This window comes from Tamandua tetradactyla, chromosome 20 (assembly GCF_023851605.1).
Source record: "Tamandua tetradactyla isolate mTamTet1 chromosome 20, mTamTet1.pri, whole genome shotgun sequence".
Classification (NCBI taxonomy): Eukaryota; Metazoa; Chordata; class Mammalia; order Pilosa; family Myrmecophagidae; genus Tamandua; species Tamandua tetradactyla.
In genome coordinates this window covers 38,142,264-38,167,169 of record NC_135346.1, presented here as the reverse complement: position 1 = coordinate 38,167,169, position 24,906 = coordinate 38,142,264, and the positions used below count along the sequence as shown (strand labels likewise).

The 24,906-nt window shown below is 39.9% G+C and overlaps 1 protein-coding gene across 2 annotated transcripts; it reads left to right on the top strand.

The window, feature by feature from the left end:
• Positions 1–1,384: 1,384 nt before the first annotated feature.
• Positions 1,385–24,583, top strand: HAVCR1 (hepatitis A virus cellular receptor 1). 2 transcript variants are annotated; one of them, XM_077137517.1, is made up of 8 exons: positions 1,385–1,937; positions 4,775–5,116; positions 7,802–7,885; positions 10,844–10,933; positions 14,097–14,152; positions 17,316–17,427; positions 19,157–19,193; positions 21,817–24,583. In XM_077137517.1, exons 1-8 carry the CDS (start codon positions 1,892–1,894, stop codon positions 21,929–21,931), a joined length of 882 nt encoding a protein of 293 aa, XP_076993632.1. In that variant the 5' UTR covers positions 1,385–1,891; the 3' UTR covers positions 21,932–24,583. The 2 variants fall into 2 exon arrangements, with proteins under 2 accessions (XP_076993632.1, XP_076993633.1); XM_077137518.1 differs by lacking the exon at positions 7,802–7,885.
• Positions 24,584–24,906: the final 323 nt, after the last annotated feature.

Below are 24,906 nucleotides of genomic sequence, written 5' to 3'. Positions count from 1 at the left end.
ATTAGTAATAACGGTGGCAAAATTGAATTTTACTTTTCACTGACCCACAGGGATTCCGCCCCATCTTTAAATATAGTAAAACAACCATAGGCTATTTTGCCTCCCAAATAAATAAAGCATGACCTAATTCTATATAAGCCTTTTCAGAATCCCCCTCCATTGGTAATGGTTGAGGTGGCATCAACGGTGTCCGCTCTGAGCATATAAAGGTACAGGATACCAGATACCAGAAAGGGAAATGTGCTTATTCCTGGGTAGAACTCATTGTGTTACCCAGTTGAATTTGAGGGTGTGGAGAGAGTTTGGCACTGGTGAAGGACCATTAAAAATCATACAGTCCAACCTCTTAATTTTATAAAAGAGAAGAATTTCAGCAAATAGGTTGTGTGAAGGTCCAGTGACAGGAGGAAGCTTGTGTCTAGGGAACTGGAAGGAGATCTAAGGTGGGGTCTCCCTCTAGCTGAGAACTGGTCACTGCAGCTGGTGAGACGGGGCTGGGGCAGGCGGGAGAACTCAAGCCCTGTCTAAGGAGATGGGGTGCCACGAGCCCTGTGTTGCCAGACCTTCTAACCATATTTCACGTAAAGCCAAAAATCCAAGTTGTCATGTGCATGCCCTGGGTTTTTAAATTTTGGTGATTAATTAAGAAATGAATTTTTAAACACTGTCAAACAAAGTGCATCTGCAGGCCAAACATAATCATTGGGCCACCAGCTTGTAGCTTCAGGCTTCAGCCTCTTCCTAGTACAGAGGATGCTGGGGTTTGAGGTCCCCAGTCCCAGCAGTGCCTGTCTGGGTCAAAAGAACATGAGGGGAGGTGAGAAATGCAGCAGCATTGCTTCCTGGGAGAGAGTTCTGGAATCTTCAGACCAGAAGGGGAGTTAATGAAGTACTAGGCAGGCTCAGTGATGCCTGAATGGTTTAATGATTAAGAGCAAAATTCAGAAGACCTGGTTCCTTATCCAGGCTCACGTAACCTCTCTAAGCCTCAGCTTCCTCCTCCGTTAAGGGGGTTAATAGCAGCAGCTGCCTCAGAGGTTCTGCGAGGATGAAATGCACATGGGTGCTTCCACAGAGCCTGCTACACAGCAGATTCTCTCCCCAGCTTACCTAATATTATAGAGCAAGTATTTCTAGTCCTATATTACAAGAGAGGAAATCAGCGCTTGGGGGGGTGGGCGGTGTGGGGATGTAGTTCAGTGACTCCCAGGCACGCACAGTGAGTGGCAGAGCTGGGATTTGAACCAGGTCCCTGGACTCTACTGCTTCTGGAGTCCCTGCCATCTCTGAGGAGGATGTGCGGTCTGAGTCATTACACCTAGCAGCATGCGTGGTTAGGCATGATGATTCACGCTCTTGCTCAATGCTTCTTGTTAATGGTGAACTTTGCAGAATGACTGGTTGAGGCTGGTATTAAACTTTCTGGCCAGGGGCGGGAAGAACCCGCTGCCCACCAAAGGCCAGTTGGTTCACATGCTCGAGGCCAAGAGGAAGTGCATCTCTGCCATGAGAAGGCTGGTCTTTTCTCTGTTGTTTGGCCACTGAGCCACACGGCTAGTCTTTGTCTCCAGTCTTCTTCCTGTTTGTTTCCCTCTTTCCTGTGTCAGAACCGGGAGCTGGGTTGGATGCTGTGTGTGGGGAAGGAACTGGGATAGAAGGGACTGTTTCTTGGGGCTGCTCTCTCCCACTGTTGGAATTAGAGCTCTCGGCCACCAGGAGCCAACGGAGCCCTGAAGCCCTGTGCGTGCTCTTCTGACATCCTCAGCAGGTTCATGTGACTTTGCTTTGTAAGCGTAAAAGGAGAAGTTCAAATCTGAAAATTAAGACTGGCTCCGATACGGTCTGGTACCAGCTGGTCTGTCTGCTCACTTTTCTTCAGACTGATACCGTGATGCATGCTCAGGCAGCCATCTCAAGCCTCATAGTGTTTCTGACAAGTAAGTGAGGAGGTGGGCTCGGGGGAGTTGAAAGTCCCGAGGATGGGGATGTATGCTGGGTGTGGGGCGTGAGGGAGGGAAGATGTTTCTTGAGGTTTGTTGGATGATGATGGGTTAATTAGTGAGCAAAGCTTGCTCCAAAGAAATTGCTTAAGTAATTTGTAATGTTATGAGTTACAAAACCCAGGGTGAAGTGAAGAAGGCAAGATACATTACAGCATGTCATATGCTGCCATTTATGTTTTAAAAAAAGGGTGGGCAGAAAGTTGTGTGTGCATAGATTACTTCTCAAGCATATGCAAGAAATGGTAAAAGTGGTTACCCCAGGTGGGGAGTAGTGGGGAGAGGAAATCGGGGTGAAGGGAAGAAGGGAGAATAGTCTTGCTGTACTTTTTTGGGCCTTTTAAGGTTAGGTTTTGTTTTGTTTTTAACCACGTGCAATTATTTCTTTTAAAAATAAATATTTTAATTCAAATAATTCTGTGAGATGGGGGGAACCCTAAAGAATGGACATTTTAAAAACTCGTAATCTCTGGAGACTGGGATAAGGGGAGACAGTTCATTTTTCTTCATTATATATTTCTAGAATATTTTAATTTTTAGGATTAGTGTGTATTACATTTATCATCAGAAAACACGGCATTAGGCAAAATTAAATACTGTAAAAATCCCAGTGAAGGATATAATTTTATCTTCTGTAACACTGAGCATTTTATTTCCTGGCAAATTTCCCAAATTCACATCCCAGTACTAAATATGATTAACTATTGAATCTTAGATTTCTTTTAAGGGCCATTTTGCATTGGACAACATAGAGTTTTTATGCCATTAGCCCAGGGGATAATTTTTCTAATTTTTTGTTTTAGTAGCACAGTTTAGTACTTGGTATACTATTATCCTTTTCCCTGATTATTCCTTCTGCTAAGCAGGCCTTGCTCAGTTGCTGGACTGTCACCAGCCTGGATTCTTTTCAACCCATCCTAAAGCCCATGAAAAGCCTCAGCCCCTCCTGGAGGTATTAGAAACCCACTTTCTAAGAATTAATTCTGAATTGTTTACTAGACCTCTGCCTCCAAGTCAGCAACACTTTAAACAAAACATTAGTGCCACATTTTGGGGATGGGAGCAGTGGCTGTAAAGGGGGTGTTTCATTTGCAATAGCTTTTAATTGTATTTAAACAATTTAAATCCACTGGTCTTTAAAAAAACTTTTAATTGGAGAAGTTGTGGGTTAAAGAAAAAATCATGCATAAAATACAGAGTTCCCATATTCCACCTATTATGAACACCTTGCATTAGTGTGGTACATTCATTGTAATTCATGAGAGAATGTTTTTATAATTGTTCTATTAATATAGTCCAGTGTTTACAATAGAGTTCACTGTTTGTTTTTACAATCCTATGCTTTCTTACAATTTTTATTCTAGTAACATATGTATACGTACAACTTATTATTTTGTTTTTTAAACTTTTTTATTGTGTAATATAACATAAATACAAAGCAAAGAAAGGAAAAAGCAACAGTTTTCAAAGCACTCTTCAACAAGTAGTTACAGGGCAAATCCCAGAGTTTGTCTGGGCTACCATACCATCCTCTCAGATTTTTCTTTTTAGCTGTTCCAGAACATAGGAGGCTAGAAGGAATAAATATTTGTTTTATCATCTACTATCGACTTTTGTTTTCCTATTTTGTGAAAAATAACATACATACAAAAAAGCAATAAATTTCAAAGTAAAGCACAACAATTGGTTGTACAACAGATCACGGAGTTTGGTATGGGTTACAATTCCACAATTTTAAGTTTCACCTCTAGCTGCTCTAAGATACTGGAGACCAAAAGAAATATCAATTTAATGATTCAGCAATCGTACTCGTTTGTTAAACCCTATCTTCCCTGTATAACTCCACCATCATCTTTGTTCTTTCTGTCCTACTCTTTAGGGGTGTTTGGACTGTAGCCATTCTAACTTTTTCATGTTGAAAGCGGCTGTCAATAATATGGGGTAGGGAGATGGAACTAGCTCATGTTCTGGAGAGGCTGGGCTAGGTTTCAGGACTTATCTGGTCCAGGGACCCATCTGGAGGTTGTAGGTTTCTGGAAAATTACCCTAGTGCATGGAACCTTTGTAGAATCTTATATATTACCCTAGCTGTTCTTTAGGATTGGCAGGAATGACAACCTATTATTTTAAATGTATTTCAATTGATATATCTATATATCTCTGTCTGTCTATCTATCTATCTGTTAGTCTCTGGGAGACTAGAGCAAGAGGGAGACTTTTATTAAAAATAAGAAGAGTACCAAAGAGTTTAAAAAACCATGTGCATGTATTACCTATTTAAAAGTCAACAACAACAAGCAGATACCTGACTCTCCCCACCAAAAAAATCGGTGAAATACACTCTCATGTATTACTTAAGTGTCTTTGGCTCAAACCGTTTGGAAAGCAGTATTCATCAAAGGATTGAAAACATTCCTGTCCTTTATCCTGGTCATATCTCTCTTAGAAATCTATCCTATTAGGAAACAATCCTAAATACAGAAGAAGTTTCCTGCAGAAAAACTTTATGACGTTACTTGTAATGGTAAAAATGGAAAACAACCTGAATATCTTACAGTACAATAAACTGATTTCTGCACAAACAGAACCATTAAAAATAATGCTGATGAAGAGTGTGGCTAACACAGAAAAGTGCTTCTAATTTTCCCTTTTTAAAATGTAAGCGATACAATCATATGATTATGAGCCAAATGAGCCGTACACAGAAAAAGTGAGAAAGTCAAAACACATTTTAAAACTATGAAGCCCTCAGTTTCTCTTCTCTTTATTTGCAGGTGCTGTTGTTTCTTATCCACGAGTGAGCAGAGTGGAGGGTCAGGCTGTCACGCTGCCCTGCACCTACCCAGTGGTCAATGGAGATCTTCTGACCATGTGCTGGGGCCGAGGAGCATGTCCTCCCAACCAGTGCTCAGATGCGCTCATCTGGACGAATGGATCCCATGCCACCTTTGAGAAGCACAGGCGGTATAAGCTAAAGGGGAACCTCCTGGAAGGCAATGTGTCTTTGACCATAGAGAACGCAGCTGAGGCAGATGGGGGTCTGTATTGTTGCCGCATTGAATACAGGGGTTGGTTCAATGACAAGAAAATCACACTATCATTGGAGATTAAACCAGGTGAGTTTGAGTCTTCCTTTGAGCATTTCTTGCAGGTTAAGTGAGGTACAGTCTTTTCTGTTTGGCAGTGATGCTCTTTTTCTCTGTAGTAGGGCAAGGGGAGACCCTCCAATCTTGTTTTCTAATAATTCTTGTTATCGGAAGATTAGAATAACTTTTATTTGTGTGGGTGAAGTGTTGAGAGCAGCCTTGGTTCCAGGTCACAGGGCTGGCTACAGGATATTCGCAGACAATGAACCCTCCTAAAGCAGCACTTCAAGCCCATGGGTTGGCCCATCAAAGGCACTCACTCTTCCATGGTGAAACATAGCGAATCTTTTACTCAAGCTGGATTGATTTACCATAAAGAACTTCCCTCTTTTCTGAGATTATGTCTTAGAAAATGTAAATATGTCCTTTCTTAACATTTTAAAAGCATGGAGGAAAAGTGCAAACATTCATGAAGAGAATATAATAGAAAATGTAGCGTGCTCTCTCTCTCCCTCTCTCGCTCTCTCTCTCTCCAATGAAGAATAAAAGACTCCCTGGGACTTTATTTTTAAATCTTCCAGCTTTTGGTTTTGGCTTGTTCCCTTATAAAGTCAGACCAGATGAGATCAGTGCTGAAGGGGAAATAGCTGACTCTGGGAAAACTAGGTGTAGAAGATGATTTAGGGAAGCAGCCAAAAGAAGAAGGGGGCACTCACTGTATGCTAAACGCAAGAGGCAGTCAGTGGAGAACAAAGAGCTAATAGCACTATGATGACAACTTTCTTGGAGTTATAAAATTATATTATTATTGACCTGGCGAATTTTTTTTGTAATGGCTTAAGGCAATTAGCAGGAGTTTTTAATATTATGCTTAGAAATCCTTTGAGAGGTAGATATTTATAAAACCACTTTTGGATCAGCTTGGAGGTGGGTATATAATTGAGCCAAAGTGACTCAGTCTTTTCCCCAGATAACCAAGTCTTGCTTAAGTTTTCGTGCAGTTTTCATCAGAAGAGGTTTCTTTCTAACCCTCTGATGTCAGAGATTGTTCTCCTCAGCTTTTTTTTTTTTTTTTACTCTTGCAGTTTCTCAAGAGTAAAGGAAGAGCTTTCTTCCTGAGGAAAAGATTTACTGGTGAGGCAGAAAAGTTCGTGAGCTAATTGAGTTTCCTCCTCATCGTTATGATCCTTTGACTAGAAGTTTTGTGTGCTTGCACTTTTTTCTCCAAATCAGATTTTAAACTGTGGAGGGAGGGGGCAGGATTGTACTTTTCTTAAAAGTCTCTGACTACTGTTAGACCAGCATCATCGAACTATAGCCTGGGGTCAGATCAGGCCAGACATCTGTTTTATTGTTTGTTTTTTGTTTTTGTTTTGCATGGGCAGGCACTGGGAATCAAACCAGGGTCTCCAGCATGGCAGGCAAGAACTCTGCCACTGAGCCACTGTCGCACAGTCCCAGCCACCTGTTTGTAAAATAAAGTTTTATTGGAACATAGCCACAACCACTCATTTACATATTGTCTTTGGCTCTCTTTCACACTATTATGACAGAGTAGCTACCACTGAGAGCACAGGATGCCCAAAGCTTAAAATATTTATTGTCTGGTGCTTTTTAGAAAAGGGGCTTTGCAGTCCTTTGCTGATCTTAGCTTTTGACTAATGCTTTGTACATAATAGGCATTCAAGAATAACTGTGGAAAAATATTGTTTTTCTCCCTCAAGGCAAAAAGTAGCTAGATTCCATATTAAATCATATTCCTCAGAAAGGAGAGTTTTCAAACCATTTGCCTCCTATTCAAGAGATCTGAGGTTTATTTTATAATTAGCAGGGTTGGGACTTAAGAAAACTTCTTGGGGAAAAAAATGTACATAGTGAGGAAAAAAAACCCCCACATTATTCTAGATTCATTCCTTCATTAACTCCCCTTTTATGCCAGGCACTGTTTTTGTGCTAAATTCTAGTTTTGCCTCTTTCTCTGGAGACCCCTGAGACCTTTGAGGTTGTTTAGATTCCTCTACCACTTTGGACGTTGGAAGGATTCCAAGTTATTACCTTTTGTAAATTTTCTCTTGGGTAGGAAGGAAACATAGATGTTCTAGGCCCACACTCCAATAAAATGTATAAATCCACTCTGTGCTGGCTATCACGTGTGATCTAGCAGAGGCTAGTGATGCCAATTAAAACAAAAGTCTAGTGATTTCCAAATCAGCATTCAGTTAAGATGCAAGTCCCTTGCGTGGGTGCCTGCAGAACGGACGGAACTGTACCCTCCTTATTGCATTTGGTAACCGTACTGGGTCCAGGCACCAATGACTTAGTCCTTTATTACTGAGAGGAGTACAGAAAACAGCTGGTCCTCCAGGTCTGAACACCTTCCCCACCTTGCAGAGATGTTTATGAAGATGCATCAATCCGCTATGCATGGCTGGTCTCTTCAAAGTGCTTCTGTGCAAATACGAGGTATCATTTCTTATCTCGAACCTCCCTAAATATATTTCAATGCAGCTGCTTCCTTTTTGTGATCTCATCTTTAAGCCCCCCCATCACAAATTCTAGTTGACCAATGACAAGAACTCTGGGTTCAGGAGGTAGATGCTCGATTCTCCTTAGGGAGAGTCTCTCATTGGTTTTGTTAGTGTACAGTTCCAGCGTGAGATTCTGGTTTCTGGTTGCTTGATTAATCCTCGCTTTCACATTAATTTCTAACTCCAGCCATGGACACCAGCATTCCAACATCACTTGGGATCCCTACCTCTACTCCTCCAATGCCAGTATCCACACAGAACCACAAACCAGGTAAAACAGACCTGTTTCTGAGCACTCACGAAAGGATATCAACCTCCCAGAGCATTGATTAGAGGCAGAAGTATTTGGGTTCAATCTAGAGTAAGGTTTCCCATCTGAGTTCCAAGGATGCCTCATGGGGTCTGTGATTCCACTGCTCCTAAGTTATATGCAGTCCTTTGTATGTAGAAACATTTTCAGGGTGAAGTTCTTTCATCAGATTCTCAAAGGGAACCATCATTAATCAAAGAAGACCAGACCCCAACCTACTGCTCCTAATGAGGTTGTTGTGTCTCTGGCCCAACTGGGCACACACTTATGAGGAAAAATAGGGAATGCCAGAGAATGAGGGTCAGGCTAATTAGATTCTGTCCCCACAAGGACCTCTGCATGGAAATCATTTAGTCCATTCTGAAGTAGGACCCTCCATTTGAGGAAGAGATTTCAGTAAATATAACATTTACCATGTGTTTCCTATGTGGCAGGCACCCTGCTAAGTGTTTTAAAAATATTATATTAATTCTTATGGTAACTCTATGCATTGTACATGCAATTCCACCCTGTTTTATAGTTGTGGGAACTGAGACACAGTGTACAAGTTGCTTGTTCAAAGCTGAACAGATAGAAACTGTTCGAGCCATGATTCAATCTCCATTACTTTTGAATTTGGGTCCTGTGCTTTTTCATTAAATTGTTCCTCCTTTCATGGGAACTGAACTTTATATTTGGATGAATCTGTCCTCATCTGACAGCCTCACTGAAAAAGGCTTTTTACGCAACTACCCTGTCTTTTGGGGGCAGTTAGTGACTTACACAATTTTGCTTCTAGCATCCTTTAATTTATTGATGTAGCATAGAACTTGCAAAAGACGTCACTTGTATTCATGAAAAAGGAGACATGGATTTAAGGGCTTCAGGGATTTAGAATGTACATGTTCATTTTTCAATTCAGGCCACATGGTTGATGCTTCAAATTCGTTATATATAAGAGTCCAGATTTGTGATTAACAGAGCAGCAGCTTGCCATTCTGAGAATAAGTTTAGGTTCAAGCCTGCCACTTTCTGAGATTAGAAAGATAACCTTTCTTGGAGATTCTTAAAGCCCCCTAAACCCTTTGACCTCTTGAGGTGGCTCTGGATTTTGAGGAGTGACAGAGCTGTCGTAAACTCTTAGCCATAAAAATATGACGGAGTACATTGATTTCCCTTAGCTCCTATGGAACCATGTGTATATTTAGCCGGAGGGATCTGAAAGATGGGGCTCTGAGCTGAGTTTGGAAGAGAAGGCTTTAAGTTATAATTGGGATTTTAGAGCCAAAGTCTCTAAGAAAACCAGGTTGTTTTTTCCAGGCAGTTGAATGCAGTGAAGAGTCTGTTGACTGTCTCAATATTGATTTAGCTTCTTAATGCTTAGTTTATGTCAGCTAAGGTGGATTAGTGGACTCAGTTTGGAGAATACAAATAAGTCACTGCGCTTGGTTTAAAGCAGAGGTACAGAAGAAAAGTGCTGGTTTATATATCCGTGTGACCTCCTGGGGGCTGGTATTAATGGAGCCTTAGCCTACTAATGATAGTTTCTCACAGAGTTTGAGTTTAGAACTGAATTTTGCACTATGGATGGAGAAAAGTGGAGGAGACCTAATGCAGGGACTGACAGTTATCTTTATATCCATCCCGTCTCTGTGCTGAAGGCCACTACAACATGCTAGCTTCCTAAAACACTCAAGGAATAGTTAGATATAATATTAGGGGCAGGGCAGAAAGGAGAGATATGTAGAGAGATCAAACTTGGCAAAGCAGTTAAGTTCAAGGGGTCTTTTGCATAGATCTACACTGAGTAAAAACTCTGACCACCTGACTCTCTTGTGTCATCTTGTTCTTTGCTCTTAAAGAGAGCCACATCCTGTTACAGTTTTGAGTAATAGAGGATAGCGGCGAAGCAGCTCAGAACGTGAGAAAAGATGTAGAAATGTGAGATCATTGAGACCGTGGTGGGGAAGGGAAACCAGAGAAAGATCCATGAGAAGTGTAGTAAGGATAGCTCGAGTTTGGGAATTCTTGTTCAGGCACTTACAACTAACTTGCTCTAAAATTCTGTGGTTCTGTAAGAGAGGGGAATCGTAAAGATCTTATAAAGAGGCAAGTGATCAACTTTGTAGATCAGGAAGGTGAATCGTCTGATAGGGAAACAAAGAGTGATTTCAAGAAAGAAAGGGAAAAATAATCCTGTATTGAGAGTTCTTCTTGGGAGTCTTGTGGTGGGAGATGGGTGATGAATTAGAGATAACACTGGAAATCAGCCCTACAACAGACCCTGGACTGCAGAGGCACCCAGGGTCAGGCTGTACTAGGAATGTTGCTGACTGTTGTGACTCATTACCCAGGCAGTTCGGAAATACTGTCCACTTGAAGAGACATCTAGAAATTCAAGAGCATATCTACTTTGTGTTGGTCAATATACCCATCTCCCTGGAGAGAGATATGTACCCCTCTCCTGAACAAAGCAAGGGAATCCAGATTGGTATTGTCGTGGAGGGAGAAGGGCAGTGCAAACTTCAAAGTTCTGTTCCCTGAAAGTAAAATGTCACTTGTATGAAAAAAATAAAAACTTAATTGATGTCCTACATACGATAATGTTGTTATAGATTCTACTAGCTTTAGGGGGAACCTAAGAATATAGAAAATGTGAAATAATACCACATGCTGATATACTATCCGGATCATTATCATGATAATGAAATAGTTACACAGCAGTGCAAAGTCTCAAGGCCATCTTTGAATAAATTTCCGAGAGGGAGTTGAAAGGACTAGAGTTAGTAGGTGAGGGGCCGCCTTCAGAAGAAGACTGAGCAAAGGCCCTGTGGAAAGTGAACGATAGGCCCTGACCATTTTTGTTTTATATTATTGTTGGGGATGGGAATTTTTCTCTACAAATAGAACACAGTTCTTTCATTCTGTTCATTCCATTAGCTACTTCACCTATCCCAAAGCAGCCAGCAAGAACCCAGGAAACAGGAAGGACACAACCCACCAGCTCACCATTCCACTGTGACCCATCAGGTAATGGCATTTTCTTTCATGAACACCTGGGACAGTCGTTATTTGCTAACCATGGATATGTAGTTGAGAGTACATACTCTGGAATAAGATAGATCTAATCTGAGTGCCAACTGGGCCTACTTAAATCAGCTCTGTAATTTGAACAAACTTACTTCTCTCTCTGAATCTGTTTCATCATTTGTAAATGGAGCTTATATCACTGATCTTTTAGAGTGCTTGTGAGGGTTAAATGAGATGAAGGACTTCAGACATAGTTACAATTGTGTGACCGATAGATGATGCTGACAAAAACCATGACTACTGTTACCTAGACCTTCTAGAATCCATATATTTGACTGGTGCAGGTAATTAGTATAATTTGGGGATATCCACATGCTTATTACTTCATTTTTCTAAATCAAATCAAGCATCATGATTCCATATCTGTTACTGGGCTCCCTCCTTTGGATCAATGCCTTTTGTTAAATCCAGCCCTCTGGTCCCTGAACCACACTGAACATCCATGTCATGTACTTTGTCCAAGCCCTGGACCCCTGTACACACGAGAAGGCTCCCTGCTGTCTTTCCAAGTTTGTACGTGGGCATTTTTGGAAAGGCTTGAGGCCTCCAACACTAACACCAAATTGCAGACCCTGCTGAGATCTTGCAGTTTCCCTTCAATCAATCTTCTCCACTCTTCCCAGGTCTGGGCAGGTCCTACATAATTTCTATTCTTTAGAATTCACCTCTCTTTCCTCCTGGTGAAGAAAGGTGATGCCAATTCCTTTTATCTTTCGCAGCCAGACCTCTTTGTTACCCATAGTGGTACATTTTAGGAGTGCCAAGTGCCGAACCCCTTTGATGCATCTCCGGAAAGAGCTTTCTTATATATCCTTGTGCCTATACTGCCTCCAAACAAGGTCAAACCTTGTAGGACACTTCGTTGTATGACTCATTGTCCTCAGGATTTGCCAATCTGTAGGAGGTCCACGCACGCATGGACTAGTTTTTGCCAATCATTCCTGGAAGCTGGTTAATTTAAAATGGACCTGCAGTGAGAATCAGAGAGGGACCCATTCACATGGGATTAGATAATTGTGACATTTAGTTTTAAAAGTGGAATCCTTGGTGAGAACTGTTTCAGGGCACAAAGCCAAAATGAAAATAGATGAAAACACAAGGTAACAGCAGTGGAAGCAGCTATGCTCCACACTTTTAGTGTCTGATGAGGAAGAGAGTAGGAGTGGGGAATCATTCTCTGAAATATCATGTCACTAAAACCTGGTCAAGGTAGCGTTTTCCAGAGTGGAACAGACATTGGAGCAGCTGTGTCCCCAGGACTTCTGTGATGGCTGCCATCTTGGCGCTGGATCTGAGGGTCCTGGGCCAAGTCCTCATTGCGCCTGTGTCAATCCTCAGTTGGCTGAAGCATTAGAGAGGCAAAGAATGTTAGGTCTGGAAGGGATTTTAGTCATCATATGGCCTGCCACCCACCTTTGACAGATGTACATTCCAGAAACCTGTCATGTGTTATCTCATTTAATTCATTTAAGGCAGGCCTTTATCCTCAACGCCAGTGTTGCCGACCAGGGAGCCTTATAGCTCTGCTTCTGAGTCAGACAGCTCCAGATTCGAACACAAGGTACTAGCTGTATGCCCTTGGACAAGTCATTAAAAATATTTAATAGGGTGTTTGCAATGTTTAAAGGGCATGGTGTTTGGAAAGTACAATGCATGCTGCTCCCGTCTCATGCCCCCCACCATGTTCTATACATATATCATAATAAATAATAATAGCTTATATTATTATTCAACATGCTAAGTGCTTTACCTAATGGAATTATAACAACATTATGAGTTGCATTCTATTATCCTTATTATGCATACGAGGTAGCTAAAGGAATTAAATAGCTGGTAGTTTAATCCAGCTAGAAAAGTTACATTTTATGTATTCAAAAGACCTTGAGGAGCAAAGTCATGAACCCAGGTTCAGTTGCTAAGGGACATTGTCAGCACTGAACTAGCATTTTACCTGACTCAAGTCCATGTTATTTTTCCTGCATTGCTCAATCTTATATGAGAATGAATTACTTAAACTCACAATACAAGTTCACCAAAACAATTTAGATCTTGCCTCTGGCTCTCTGGGAAGTAATCCCAGAATAAGTAAAATGTAAACATAAGGATATGGTTATTCCAGTTTCATCTGTGTTGAGGTTTTATGGCTTTGTCCATAGCTGGAGAATTTTGTAGACCTATAATAATTTCATTTGGTGAAAGTGCAATGTGTATGGTGGTTATAAGCACAGAGTTGTCATTCACTACAGGTGGAAACTTGTATAACACTCCAGGTCTCAGTTTTCTCATCTACAAAATGAGATTAAGGAAAGCATTGTAGTGAGGACATAAAGTACTTAGTATATGGTATACACTCAGTAAGAAGAATTCTGTTTGTGAGCCCTTGTCTAGGAAGGCAACGGATTGTGTTCTGTATTACAGAATTATAAAACACTTTGCAAATTTGAACTTTTACAAGTTTAAAGACACAATATCCTTTTAGATTAGAGTGTTAGATGGTATAAAATGTATTGGCCTTTGTGGTTGATATAATAGGTATTTTGGAAAAGACTTCGGAATCAAAGTCTAGGTACATTTGCATATAATGAAGGGGTTATATGCCATCTGTTTTAGTTATCTTAATACATTTTACTGATATTCTGAATCTAAAACCAATGTAATGCCCATTCTGAATGGGGTTGTTTTGATCTTTGGATGCCCATATCACTTCTGGGCTGATAATGACAGCTTTTTAGCTGGTATGAAAATATTGATTACCTTTAAGTGGCATTTTTAACCTGAATCCCTAGAATGGGCTTATGGAGATCTGTGACTCTCCTAATATTATAGGAAAAAGTTTTGTATGTACGCATTTTTTTCCATAAAAGTTAAAAGGGGTCCATTTTTAAAGAGGTCCATGACAAAAAGCTTAAGAGTCACTATCTTATAGGTTAAATTAGCAAATATTAATAATGTGGCATGACTCTTAAAATGCCTACAACATTTGACCATATTAAATTTTCAACTATTTATTCGTCAAGAAAAGGCAATGTGAATATATTTAGCGTCTGTAGTGAAAATTCAGTATTTTTTTGTAATTCTAATTACTTTTCCTTCTGTTGAGCAGATGGGAATGGCACTGTGACACAATCTTCAGATGGCCTTTGGCATAAAAATCAAACTGTAAGCATATTCCTTCCTGTTTTCTTAGCCAGACTCACTTGTGTATGTTGTCCTGGAAGCTAGCTACGTGTAGAGACTCCTTGTGCAAAGGTAGCCCACAGATTGACTCTTTCTTGTTAAAAAAGAAGGAAGGAAGGAGGGAAGGAAAGAAAGAAAGAATTTTACTCTTAAATATGGATGTTTTGATTATAAAATTCATTTGGGTGGATCGAGTTATAAGACATGTCTGATGAGTTATATTTTACTCTATGCACCCATAAACTACATAGATATTCACTTGGCCAAAAATCAGAAATAAACAATGAGCTTAAAAAAAATAAATCATGAAGTAATTCAAGGAGAGTGGATTGACATTACATACCGAGGCGGACTTTAATGAATCATTAGGAAAACAGCGTGTTTTAAATTGACGGGACAACTGGGAATCCATCATAAAGAAACATATAATGTAAAAAGAAAATGTGCTTGCTATCACAGCTTAAGGATGTGTCCCATAATATCTTTTTACAACCCACCTACTATCTTATATAGTAATTTTGAGGCCACCATTACATTTTTCTGTATATCTCCTCTGTGATGACTTATTGGTATCTTCTACAACTCTGTAATTCTGTAAGAAATGCTTGTATTTTTTTACACAGTGAGCTTGAGAACATCTAAGGGGCCCCAGTCTCATGATGCCTTACAGTCACTTTTGCAAATAATTTGGGAAAATGTATCAATATGTCTTTCTCCTTTGACTCTCCTGAAGGAAACAACCTTCCTGTTACTATGTGCAGGCAACTCTTAGAAGCAAAAACAAACAAACAAGCAAAAAAAAGAGGCTGAGCTTATGAGAACAGTCATTCTGAGAGCAAGTGGCAAGAAATGACAACATGGCCATTGGAAGAGAAAAATTTTAAAGTCCCAAAGTTCAGGCAAGCTGGAGCTATTTAGTGTAGGGCCAAATGGTCTTATGTTGCATATTTTAGTAGACATCTAGAAAATTTTCACAACCTATACTGGCCACCAACCAGTCTGGCAGGGACACTGATTGATCAGATGGATGCAGGCTGAATTTGTACATATCGACTACATATCAGAAGTGACACTATATAAATGAATGCTGTGTTTATAGTATTGTTATATGATCAGATTTAGCCTGGAAGGAAAAAAAAAGTTGCTCTGAACGATGAGGTTGTTCTTTTTTTTAATCTTCTTTACATGGGCAGGCACCGGGAATTAAACCCGGGTCCTCTGGCTTGGCAGGTGAGCATTCTTGCCTGCTGAGCCACCGTGGCCTGCCCTGATGAGGTTGTTCTTGACCTCAGTTATGTACAGAAGAGGCATGTTTAGCAGCAGGTTAGAAGCAACTTAGGAACAAGTTCAAGATAGGCAGTAGAGAAGATATGGGTTTTTTGTGTCTTGGTCCTTAAGATGCTGAGATTTCTGCTATGATCTTGAAGACAGGCTGTACATTCTTTGACCCACATCAACTTCCTGGGCTCTATCTTAAGAAGAGAACTGAAGCATTACATGAAGATGTATGAAGAAAAAATCACCCCTACTAATCTTAATCATGAAAAATTTACAAGCAGTCTAAATGTTCAATAGTAAGGGGTTAATTATTTAGTCAGTTAAGTCTGTTCACGTATTGCCATTAAGAATGCAATTACTGGGTGGACCACGGTGGCTCAGCAGGCAGAGTTCTTGCCTGCCATGCCGGAGACCCAGGTTCAATTCCCAGTGCCTGCCCACACCAAAAAAAAAAAAAAAAAGAAAGATAAAAAAGAAGAATGCAATTACTACAGTGCACTTACTGACATGAGATTACAATCACAACAGAGTAAGTGAAAAAAGCAACGTGTCCTATATAGTGCTTATACTAGAGGATACATACATATAATAGTTGTTTCGGTTAAAAACAAAAAACCCTAGAATGGGTGATAGTGGATGTTCCTAGATTTTAGGATTTTGATTGATTTTAGTTTTCCTTTATACTTAGCATTTTCTAAGATAAACATTCAGCATTTGTGTAATATTTATTAAAAAGTAAAATGAAAGCAAAGCCTGCTTCCTGAAATCCCATGCTCTGTCTGACCACTTTACCACCCAAAGGTTAGTAGTAACAATGTGGCTTTTCCCACCCAGACACAGACTGGCCATTCCTCTCTTAGGCACATCTCTATCAGATGCCACATCACCCTCCTCCACGTTCCATGGTGTTTATTAGGAAGTATCTGAAAGTACCTTTCTCAAGGACCCTATTTAATCTGCATTTTACAGTAACCGAAACAAAGGTTGAGAAGTTTAATAACTTGTCGTCTTGCCACTAAGTAGCCAAACTGGCATTCTGATTCCAGAGATCAAGATTTTACCCAGAAACAGTCATGATCCTTTCCTCTCTGAGGCTCTACTTCCTTTCTTTAAAATACTTACTCTATGGGATGTCTTTAGGATTACAGCTAAACTAACCTGGCTCATCTCAGGCTCGTTCTGGGAGCTGGTGATCCCTTACGACCTGTGCCAAGAGGCTAACCAAATCCTGCCCTCCTGAGTGCATGGCATTAACTTGTGATCAGGGCTATTTCTGGAAACAGTTATTTTCAAGTTTACTTATATACACTTAAACCAAAATCTTGAATTACTTTCTAAAAAACTAACCAGATTCAATAAATGGGTGCATTCAGATAACATCAAGTCAATTTATATATGAGCAAAAAGTGATGGTTTTCGTTTTGAATACATGAGGAAGTATTTGTGGAAATAGCTTGTTGATTTTCTCTTTTACTTTCTAAGACCTTTTTTACCTTTTTGAGGTATTGTTTACATATAGTAAAACACATGCATTTTAATGTGCAGTTTGAGTTTTAACAAATGTGTCCACCTGTGTAAATATCATCCCGAGCAAGGGAGAAAACATTTCCATCTTCCCCAAAACTGTTCTGAACTTCAAACTGTCTTAGAAGTTCACCATATGGTTACAACCTCACATTATGTGGGCTTATCCCTCAGGTTCCAGAAATAGCCCCGATCACAGGTTAATGCCATACACTCAGGAGGGCAGGATTTGGTTAGTCCAAAGGGCCGAAAATGGTAATGTGTCTGGGGGAGTTAGGGTGGGAAATGTTTTGTCTCTGTGACTCTAACAAGCTGCCTTTTCTATCTGCTGATGTCTCCTTAGGGAATGTCTCTGGCACAAGCGCCTGGGATGAGCTCCGCTAAGGAAATCAGCATCGGTGTTGGTATTTTTGCCGCCGTGCTCCTCAGTCTTTTGGTTGTCATGTTTATCAAGAGTAAGTCACTTCGGGATTGTACCTGATGGAATAGAGCACAGGCTCCGGCTACAAACTGCTAGGGTTCAATAGCTCCGGCATGTGATTTTGATTTCATATCACTTCCCTTGCGCCAGGATCCTCTTTATAAAATACATGGGCTGTGCTATGCCACGGGTGGATGTGGGGGTTAAATGGGGCATTTACTGTGGGGCATGCAGAATGGCGGGTGGCATAGCTGTGAGTACACAGCTATGGAAGCTGTGGTTATTATTATACTTGCAAAAAAAATCCCTTTGCCATGAATCTCTGTAAATATAGTTAAAGGTGAGGGAGGGATATCGATACATAGATAACTATTTTAGAATGGGAAAGTATCAAAACTAATCCAATGGCTACAGTTAGAGTCATCTGGTGTGGAGTAAGAGGGATAAGGCAAATAATATCCAGGGATTCCTGAGCCCCACCCCAGCCCTGAATCAGCATTTTTAGAGGTGGGACCTAGATTTTGATATTGGATTAGTTGGGAGCCATTCATTCAACTGCGTGCCATGCACTCCTCAGGACACTGGGTATGTCCTGGAGTTTACGTTCTAGTGCAGTTTACGCTTGACATCAGTGTTTCTTTACCTTTTTTTCTCTTCTCTTTTCTTTCCCTCCCTTTCTTCCTTCCCTTATTGGCCCCCTACAGAGAGAAATTAAATACTAAAATAGATCTTGTTGCATAGGGTTGAGATCTGGAGAATTGCAAGTCACTGCAATTTATAAGATTTTTTTTCTCTCCCATCCTCACCCTCTACCCTAAGAACCAATTTTCGCCCCTGTGGAGCCTTATCATCCAGAGTTTTACACCTGCTCATTTACAAGAGGCGAGTGAGACCCTGGGAAAGGAAATGGACTGTGTAGCCAGAACTAGAACAGAGCGGTTTAAAACAGCCTTTCAGGGTTTCACCCTGTCCCCAGCAGCTGTACGTGTGTGTTTTTTATGATCATTTGCTGCCCCTTGAAGGAAGCACAGTCACTCCTTCCTAAATTAGTCATTCCTTCCGCATGCAGGAAGCATTAGGAAAGACACCGTAACAGAAACCATGACCCGTCCATTTCTTTCATCTGTGTAGGCAGAAGAGAGTTAGAAAATGAAGAGTTCCTTTGGTAAAATTGAGGTAGAGCTTGGATAGTCAAAATCATTATTTGGAAATTGGATAAAATATATCAAATCTACTCCCCCTCCCTAACAAAAACAGCCTTTTAGTTCCCTTGTAAGAGGAGTGGCGACTAGGAGTATGAAGTTTGGTAAAGGCATTTTATAATAGGGCTGACCCCGTGTATGGTGCTATGTCTTACTTTGCCTGGGACAATTCTGGTTTCTGTTCTCCATCAGTTCATCTGAAAACTCCTAGATTTTAATTTTCATTTTAAAAAATGAAATTCAATTATTAACAATTGTATCCAAAGGATGTGTGGCTATATATAACAAATCAACAATGAAGATGAGATAACTTTATAATCAGGGGCTCAGTTCAAACAGGGATTACCAGGGTTGACTGATGTTTTGAAGAAAGTATCACTCCCCCCCCTTCTTTTTAAAAAAATATTTCTCAGTTCTAAACTTAATTATTTCATGCTCTGGGTTCCGCAGATTTTTGTGTGCATGTTAATGTAATAGCAGAAATCCTACTGCTTGAAACAAAATATGACATAATTTTTTGCTGACATGTTTAAACTTCTCTTCAACTCCTTCCCAATTTAGGGCATTTTTACGTGAGAAATAAGCTACAGCAATTGAGGTAAGTTTGGAAGGATGTGTATCAATACCTTTTGATGTTCCTGTTCTAGTAAAAATAAAGATAACTTTCTCTCTGTCCCTCTCCTCTTTTTCTTTTTAACTTCCTATGTTATATTCTGGACCCTGAAAATCTATTTTAATGAGCACCTCTATTATTGTCTATACCTCCAAGTGTTAGTTTTAGCTTTCTGTATTTCCCTGAAATTGTGCTAAAACTGCCACAGAAAGAGCATCTCAATACTAGCCTCTTAGGGCAAGAAAATTAAATGGTGCATTTTGCTTTTGGAGTGAAATGTTTGAGTGACTTGTTTGGTTTGTTCTTTCATTCATCTAATACCTTGTTAATTGAATAACTAATATACTCCAGAGAGCTGAACAAAACAGATAGAAAACATTTAAGCAAATCAACAGAGTCTTTCCAGATACATACCAAGAGGTACATAGAGCAGGGTAATGGGCTGTTCGAGTGAGCCTTGAGGGAACAGAAGGCACCTCACAATAACCCTGAGGAAGGCTATTCCAGGTTGAAGAAGAAGGAGGAAGTGCAAAAGCCCTGAGGTTGGTTCTCCACTTGCTCATCATTTCCTACAGCTTCATACTCAGCCCATTTCCTTACATTAGTTGTCTGGTCTCTTAAGCATTTTAATTACAGTCTTTGAGAAGACCTTTCAGTCCACTCTACTGCCCAATTAAAACTTAAATCCCTATTACTGCATCCATGCCATGTAGTCATTGCCTTAATATCTATGATGACTGGAGACCACTAGTTCCAATGCCATTAACCTGGTTTATTTGGTTCAGCTATGTCTTTAAGCAAGGACTTTCTTATATTGATTCAAAAGCCATCCTATGGCTACCATCCATTATTCCTAGTTCTTCTTCTTTGGATGTTTGCACACATGTCCTCGTTAATTACAGGACTATGCTTTGAATAGTGCCCAGCACATTGTAAGGGCTCAGTTAATGTTGACTTTTACTATTGCATGCATGCTTTTCATGGAAATAAGCCTGTGAGATAGGTACTATTATTTTCCGATTTCACAGATTTGAAAACAGTTTCAGAAATGTTAAGTAACACCAAGGTGACAACACAGAACAGGTAGGGGACTCACCGTCAAGTCTTCTAAAATCCACAACCTATGCTTATAAATATTTTTGACTAACTACTTCTGAAAATGGGAAAATAATATATTCCATATAGGCAGAAAAGTATAGAACACAGCATCCTTTCAGTTGCTTGATTTCTATCTTTGCACTGCTAACTTATCTCTTCTAACAGGTTCACTTTTTATCAACTAATTATCAGGGAAAATATTTATTGTTAGAAAATGCTGGAGAATATTAAAAAAAGCCAAACCAAACAACCCCCCAAACAGCCACTTAACATTATGGGTATTTACTTATGACATTATCGTTTTGGCAGTTACATCATGCTGACTCATCTTGAGCTCATTGACACCGAGGCTGTTTTTCCCACAAGTTATGACTGATCCATCTAAAAACCACAGAGAAACTTTATTTTTGTTTCTCCTGCCCCCTTAAATATATTCTGTGGGGGCTTGATGTCCTCAGTGGCTAGATGAAGACTATGGATTGTACATTTTTTTCTGGAAGGTTTTAGTTGATGGGGACAGTCACTATAAACAAACCACAAAGCACCAGCTACATCAAAACTCCACACTTGGTTTAGAGTTAAGGTGTTTTTGTTCCATGACTTGTGCTTCCGCTCTTTCCACCAATTTCTATGAAACTCAAGCTTCACTCCATGGGTACTACCCCTAACTGCAGGAGATATAGAATAAGCTCTTTGAGCCAAAGATTTAAAAAATAATATCTCTCTCAACTCACCAAAGCACTACACTCAAAGCTTGAGATAAGAGGCAGATTCACAAAAAATAATCTTCCTTCTCCACCCTCCCCCCACCAACTTCTTCCCTTAATCCTAATGCGTGAACTTTTTATCCACATGGGTGAAGGTGAGCATGTGCATGTGTGCATGTATATGGGTGTGTTAGAAAAGTCATGGAACCCATGGCTTCCAAAGTTTGACCAGGAAAGATAGTAAGAAAGATAATTGACGCCATGATACAATACACGCTTATGTGAAACAATGTGATTTTACTACATCCAACATGTTCTAATATTTTTCTATTCTATTTTGTTTCTCTTAAATGCTGGACATGGATCACTAAATAGATTTAATAATCCTCTCTTAAGGGTCACACTCCACAGTTGAAAAAACACCAGCCAAATCAATTGTCAGCCACCTTTGGAAATGTGCATTGTGATTAGGTACTTCACTTTGACATCTGATATCTGTTTTTCAAGATTTTCCATTCTGGTATTCTGTTATTTGAGTCTCCTGAAGGAGATCCAATCTGAGGTTTTGAATACTGATTAGGTTGTCTCTCTGTTTACTAAACAAATTTTCTGCAACTTAACACTCATTGTTATAATTTCCACAACTCCAGATGGTGCTTTTCATTTCATAGTCTTTGTGAATGAAGCTCTGGGAATTACAAATACCCAATCTTACATGATCGTAAACAAAAGCTCTGCTCAAACTTTAGAAGTGGTCTGTTCTTTCCCTTACTCTTTTCATCCTTTGGCAACTCTTTCCACAGTATGGTTTCATTGACTGGCCCTCAAATCGGAGCTCTACAAAGTGCAGCTGAAAACCGTGTCCAAGCAGAAGACAATATCTACACTATTGAAGACAATCTCTACGTCATGGACTAAGATCCAGTGGTCCTCTGGGACTTGGTTGTGACTGCAGAAGACAGTGTCCACTTATCACCACGACAGACTCCTTTTTAGGCTCCAGGGGCATTTGTGTCTGTGTCAGCTTCACCGGGCATCTCAACATGTCCCAGGGACATGGGATAGAGTGACTCTTTAGCACTGACATGTATGTAGTCAACCTCTTCGGTGATTTACTCCTAACTTTTTATCTTAAAACTGGCTTACTCTTGCCTGTCATCACAGAGTTCGCTCTAAGATATGAAAGCCTTAGAATGGTATAATCTCTTTAGACTTGATGAATGCTGTCTCCATCAAAGAGTAGTTGTTGGGGAGAAAGGAAATGAACTTCTATCTTTATCACCATGTTGAGAAGAGAGGAAGAGGACTTACAATCAGCAAATTCAATTTGGGACTTTGAAGGGCTTCACATAGAAGCATGCATACTTATATTTTTGTGTTTAAGATTGTAACTCCAGATGTTACATTTCTAGGGTCCTCTGAGGGTTTCAAATCATGGGGGTGCATGGGCACATAGAAGTCTAATCTCACCATTACAAGTAGATCTGGTTCCTTATCTGTGACTCTGGAAATATGGTGCATTAAGGGTTTTCCCTGAGTCCAGGATGGATATTTCAGCAGTTCAGAGAAGCTGGAAAACCACATTTGCTGTGTGTGATTTCTGGTGCCATCTACACCAGATGGTGTGGTGAGTATGGACCAAGTAGATATTAAGGAAAGAAACCAGTTGCCATGTGAACCAGTTCATTTATGGCATGTCTGCTACGTCTGTGCGCGGCAGGCTCTCTAAAGTAATTATTAGAATGAGGTAGGGTAGATATGAGTGAAAAAAAGGTAAGAAAAGAAAGGAGTAGGGAAAAGCCTTTCTATTTTATTAAAGACTCATTAGAAAAGTTATTTTGCAAATACAATGACATGGAGAGTGTCTGTCAATAGTGTCAACTGAAATTCTAGACTTGTAAGATGTCCCCAAGCCACTTTGATATTTTAAATTGTTTTGGAAGGGTGAAGGGTCTTTTTCATATCTAATCAATTCCAATAGTATTTGTTTTTCAAAGATTCAATTAAAGTATTGATTTTGTCAAAACAGATAAACCAAAGCTTATTGTAACTACGTCTTCAGTTACTGGTTAGAAATGTGGTCACCTCATTTTCACAACTGATTTCCAAGGGTGGCAGTTATCAGAATAGAGAGATGTGTGAACCTTAACAGTTAAAGTTGGGTGCTAATTTCAATTTCACAAGTAAACCCTGAAATAATTCATGCTTAGTGTTCTGTCCCAAGCAACTCACATCACAGTTGTCTGGGAGGGCACGATGCTTGCTGTCTGGTGCGACATTTCCTACAGTGCTCTGCAGAGTTCTACGAAAGTAATATATTCTCAATAAATGATGGTTCTGTGGAAATACTGTATACTGAGTTCCCCAAACAGGACCAGTCTGATCTAGCCTAAAAACAGGTTTTGCTAATGTACGGTGTTTTCTTCTTCTTTTTTTAAATTGAGTCGATATGCATAAACCTGGGTATTTGAAATTAAGTCCTAGATCTGTAGCTTCTCTAGAAAGACCTGGCCACATCAGGCTTTCTATCTATGTGGTCAGAGCCCACGCCTTCCTGGCCACCAGTCCTCCTCAGGTCTGCCATGCTCTCTTTTGTTACCTGTCTGGTGCCTGCTCTATTTTCCATCCCCTTCTTGAGATTTAGGATATGTGTTAAAAGCTCTAAGACTGTTTAACTTTGTTTAGACCATGATTGAACATATGACTCTCATTCCTGGCTTATCCACTAGCATTCTGTAAAACAGAGCCTATGGGGAGTGTGGAGAGAAGGAGCGGTACACAGGATTAGGAATAAGAAGACTACATTCTAATCCTAACACTAATCTAATAGTAGTATTAGCGAGATGACATTAGGTAAATCATTCTTTATACCCAGGTTTTTCACCTGTTAGAGATGAGCATTAGCAAACCTACTCTGGAGTATAGTGGTGAATTCCATTGAGATGGTACTTATGAAAAGTCTTTGAAATGTGAAAAATACCGCAGGAATGCAAGGTTCTTTTGTTCAGCAGAATTTGTAGTAACAGGCACAGCATTAGTGTTCTGAAAATAATTTCGATGGTGTTGCATTCATAGGTCTTGCTATATCTACCTCTTATGGTAATTTTTCTTCTTAATATTTCCTCTCTGAAAAAAGTCCATTTTGGGTAATTTGGCTAACATCTTATACTGAAGTTTCCGGAAAAAGCAGAAAAATTGTTAATAGATGAGGAGGAAGAATGGTCAAGAGTGGAGGAGAGTTTCTATGAAATTTAACTATTTTTCCATAAATATATCAATCTTATGGAATGTATTCAATGTCTTTTTTTTTCTGATCCTTTGGGATACAGTTGAGATTCCATTATTACAATCTGTCTTAGCACATTAGGACACTGGAGTAATAAAGATGGCATATTTAAACTTAAATAATTTTGCGCAGCTTGACGCAGTAGTAGAACCAATCTTTCACTGATAGCTATAAAGATGAGTGGGATAATTTTGTGATTACATGAAAGTGTGAGGGACTCAGTGACTGTTGATTTTCATTTGTATGCACAGTTATTAAAAGAGAATTTTCATTTTGTGAATTGACTTGCTGTTTTCCCAGATTCATCACTTAGTTTGGCTTAGGTATCTTCAACTTGCTGTGGATTCACAGGACAAGGTCAAAGTGGTGCAAAATGTCTTGAAAGTCGGTCACATGCCAGGCACTCTTTAGGTGCTTGGATGTAGCAGTGAATGACGTGAACTTCCTTCCCCAAGGAGCTACAAGTTAGTAGAGAATGAGCTCAAAAATCATCATGTCGGTTACTGATTAATACTCGGGATGAGATCAAAGAGAATGTTGGAAAATGGCAGAGTAGGGTAGCTTGGATTCACCCCTGCTCCATAGAACAAGATAGGGAATGGGGAAA

Bases quoted from the DNA above. Each gene is read 5' to 3' on its own strand.
- HAVCR1 (XM_077137517.1), top strand. From the start codon at position 1,892: ATGCATGCTCAGGCAGCCATCTCAAGCCTCATAGTGTTTCTGACAA. The intron at 7,886-10,843 runs GTAAAACAGACC...TCATTCCATTAG, and splicing joins CACACAGAACCACAAACCAG to CTACTTCACCTATCCCAAAG. The intron at 17,428-19,156 runs GTAAGTCACTTC...TTCCCAATTTAG, and splicing joins GGTTGTCATGTTTATCAAGA to GGCATTTTTACGTGAGAAAT.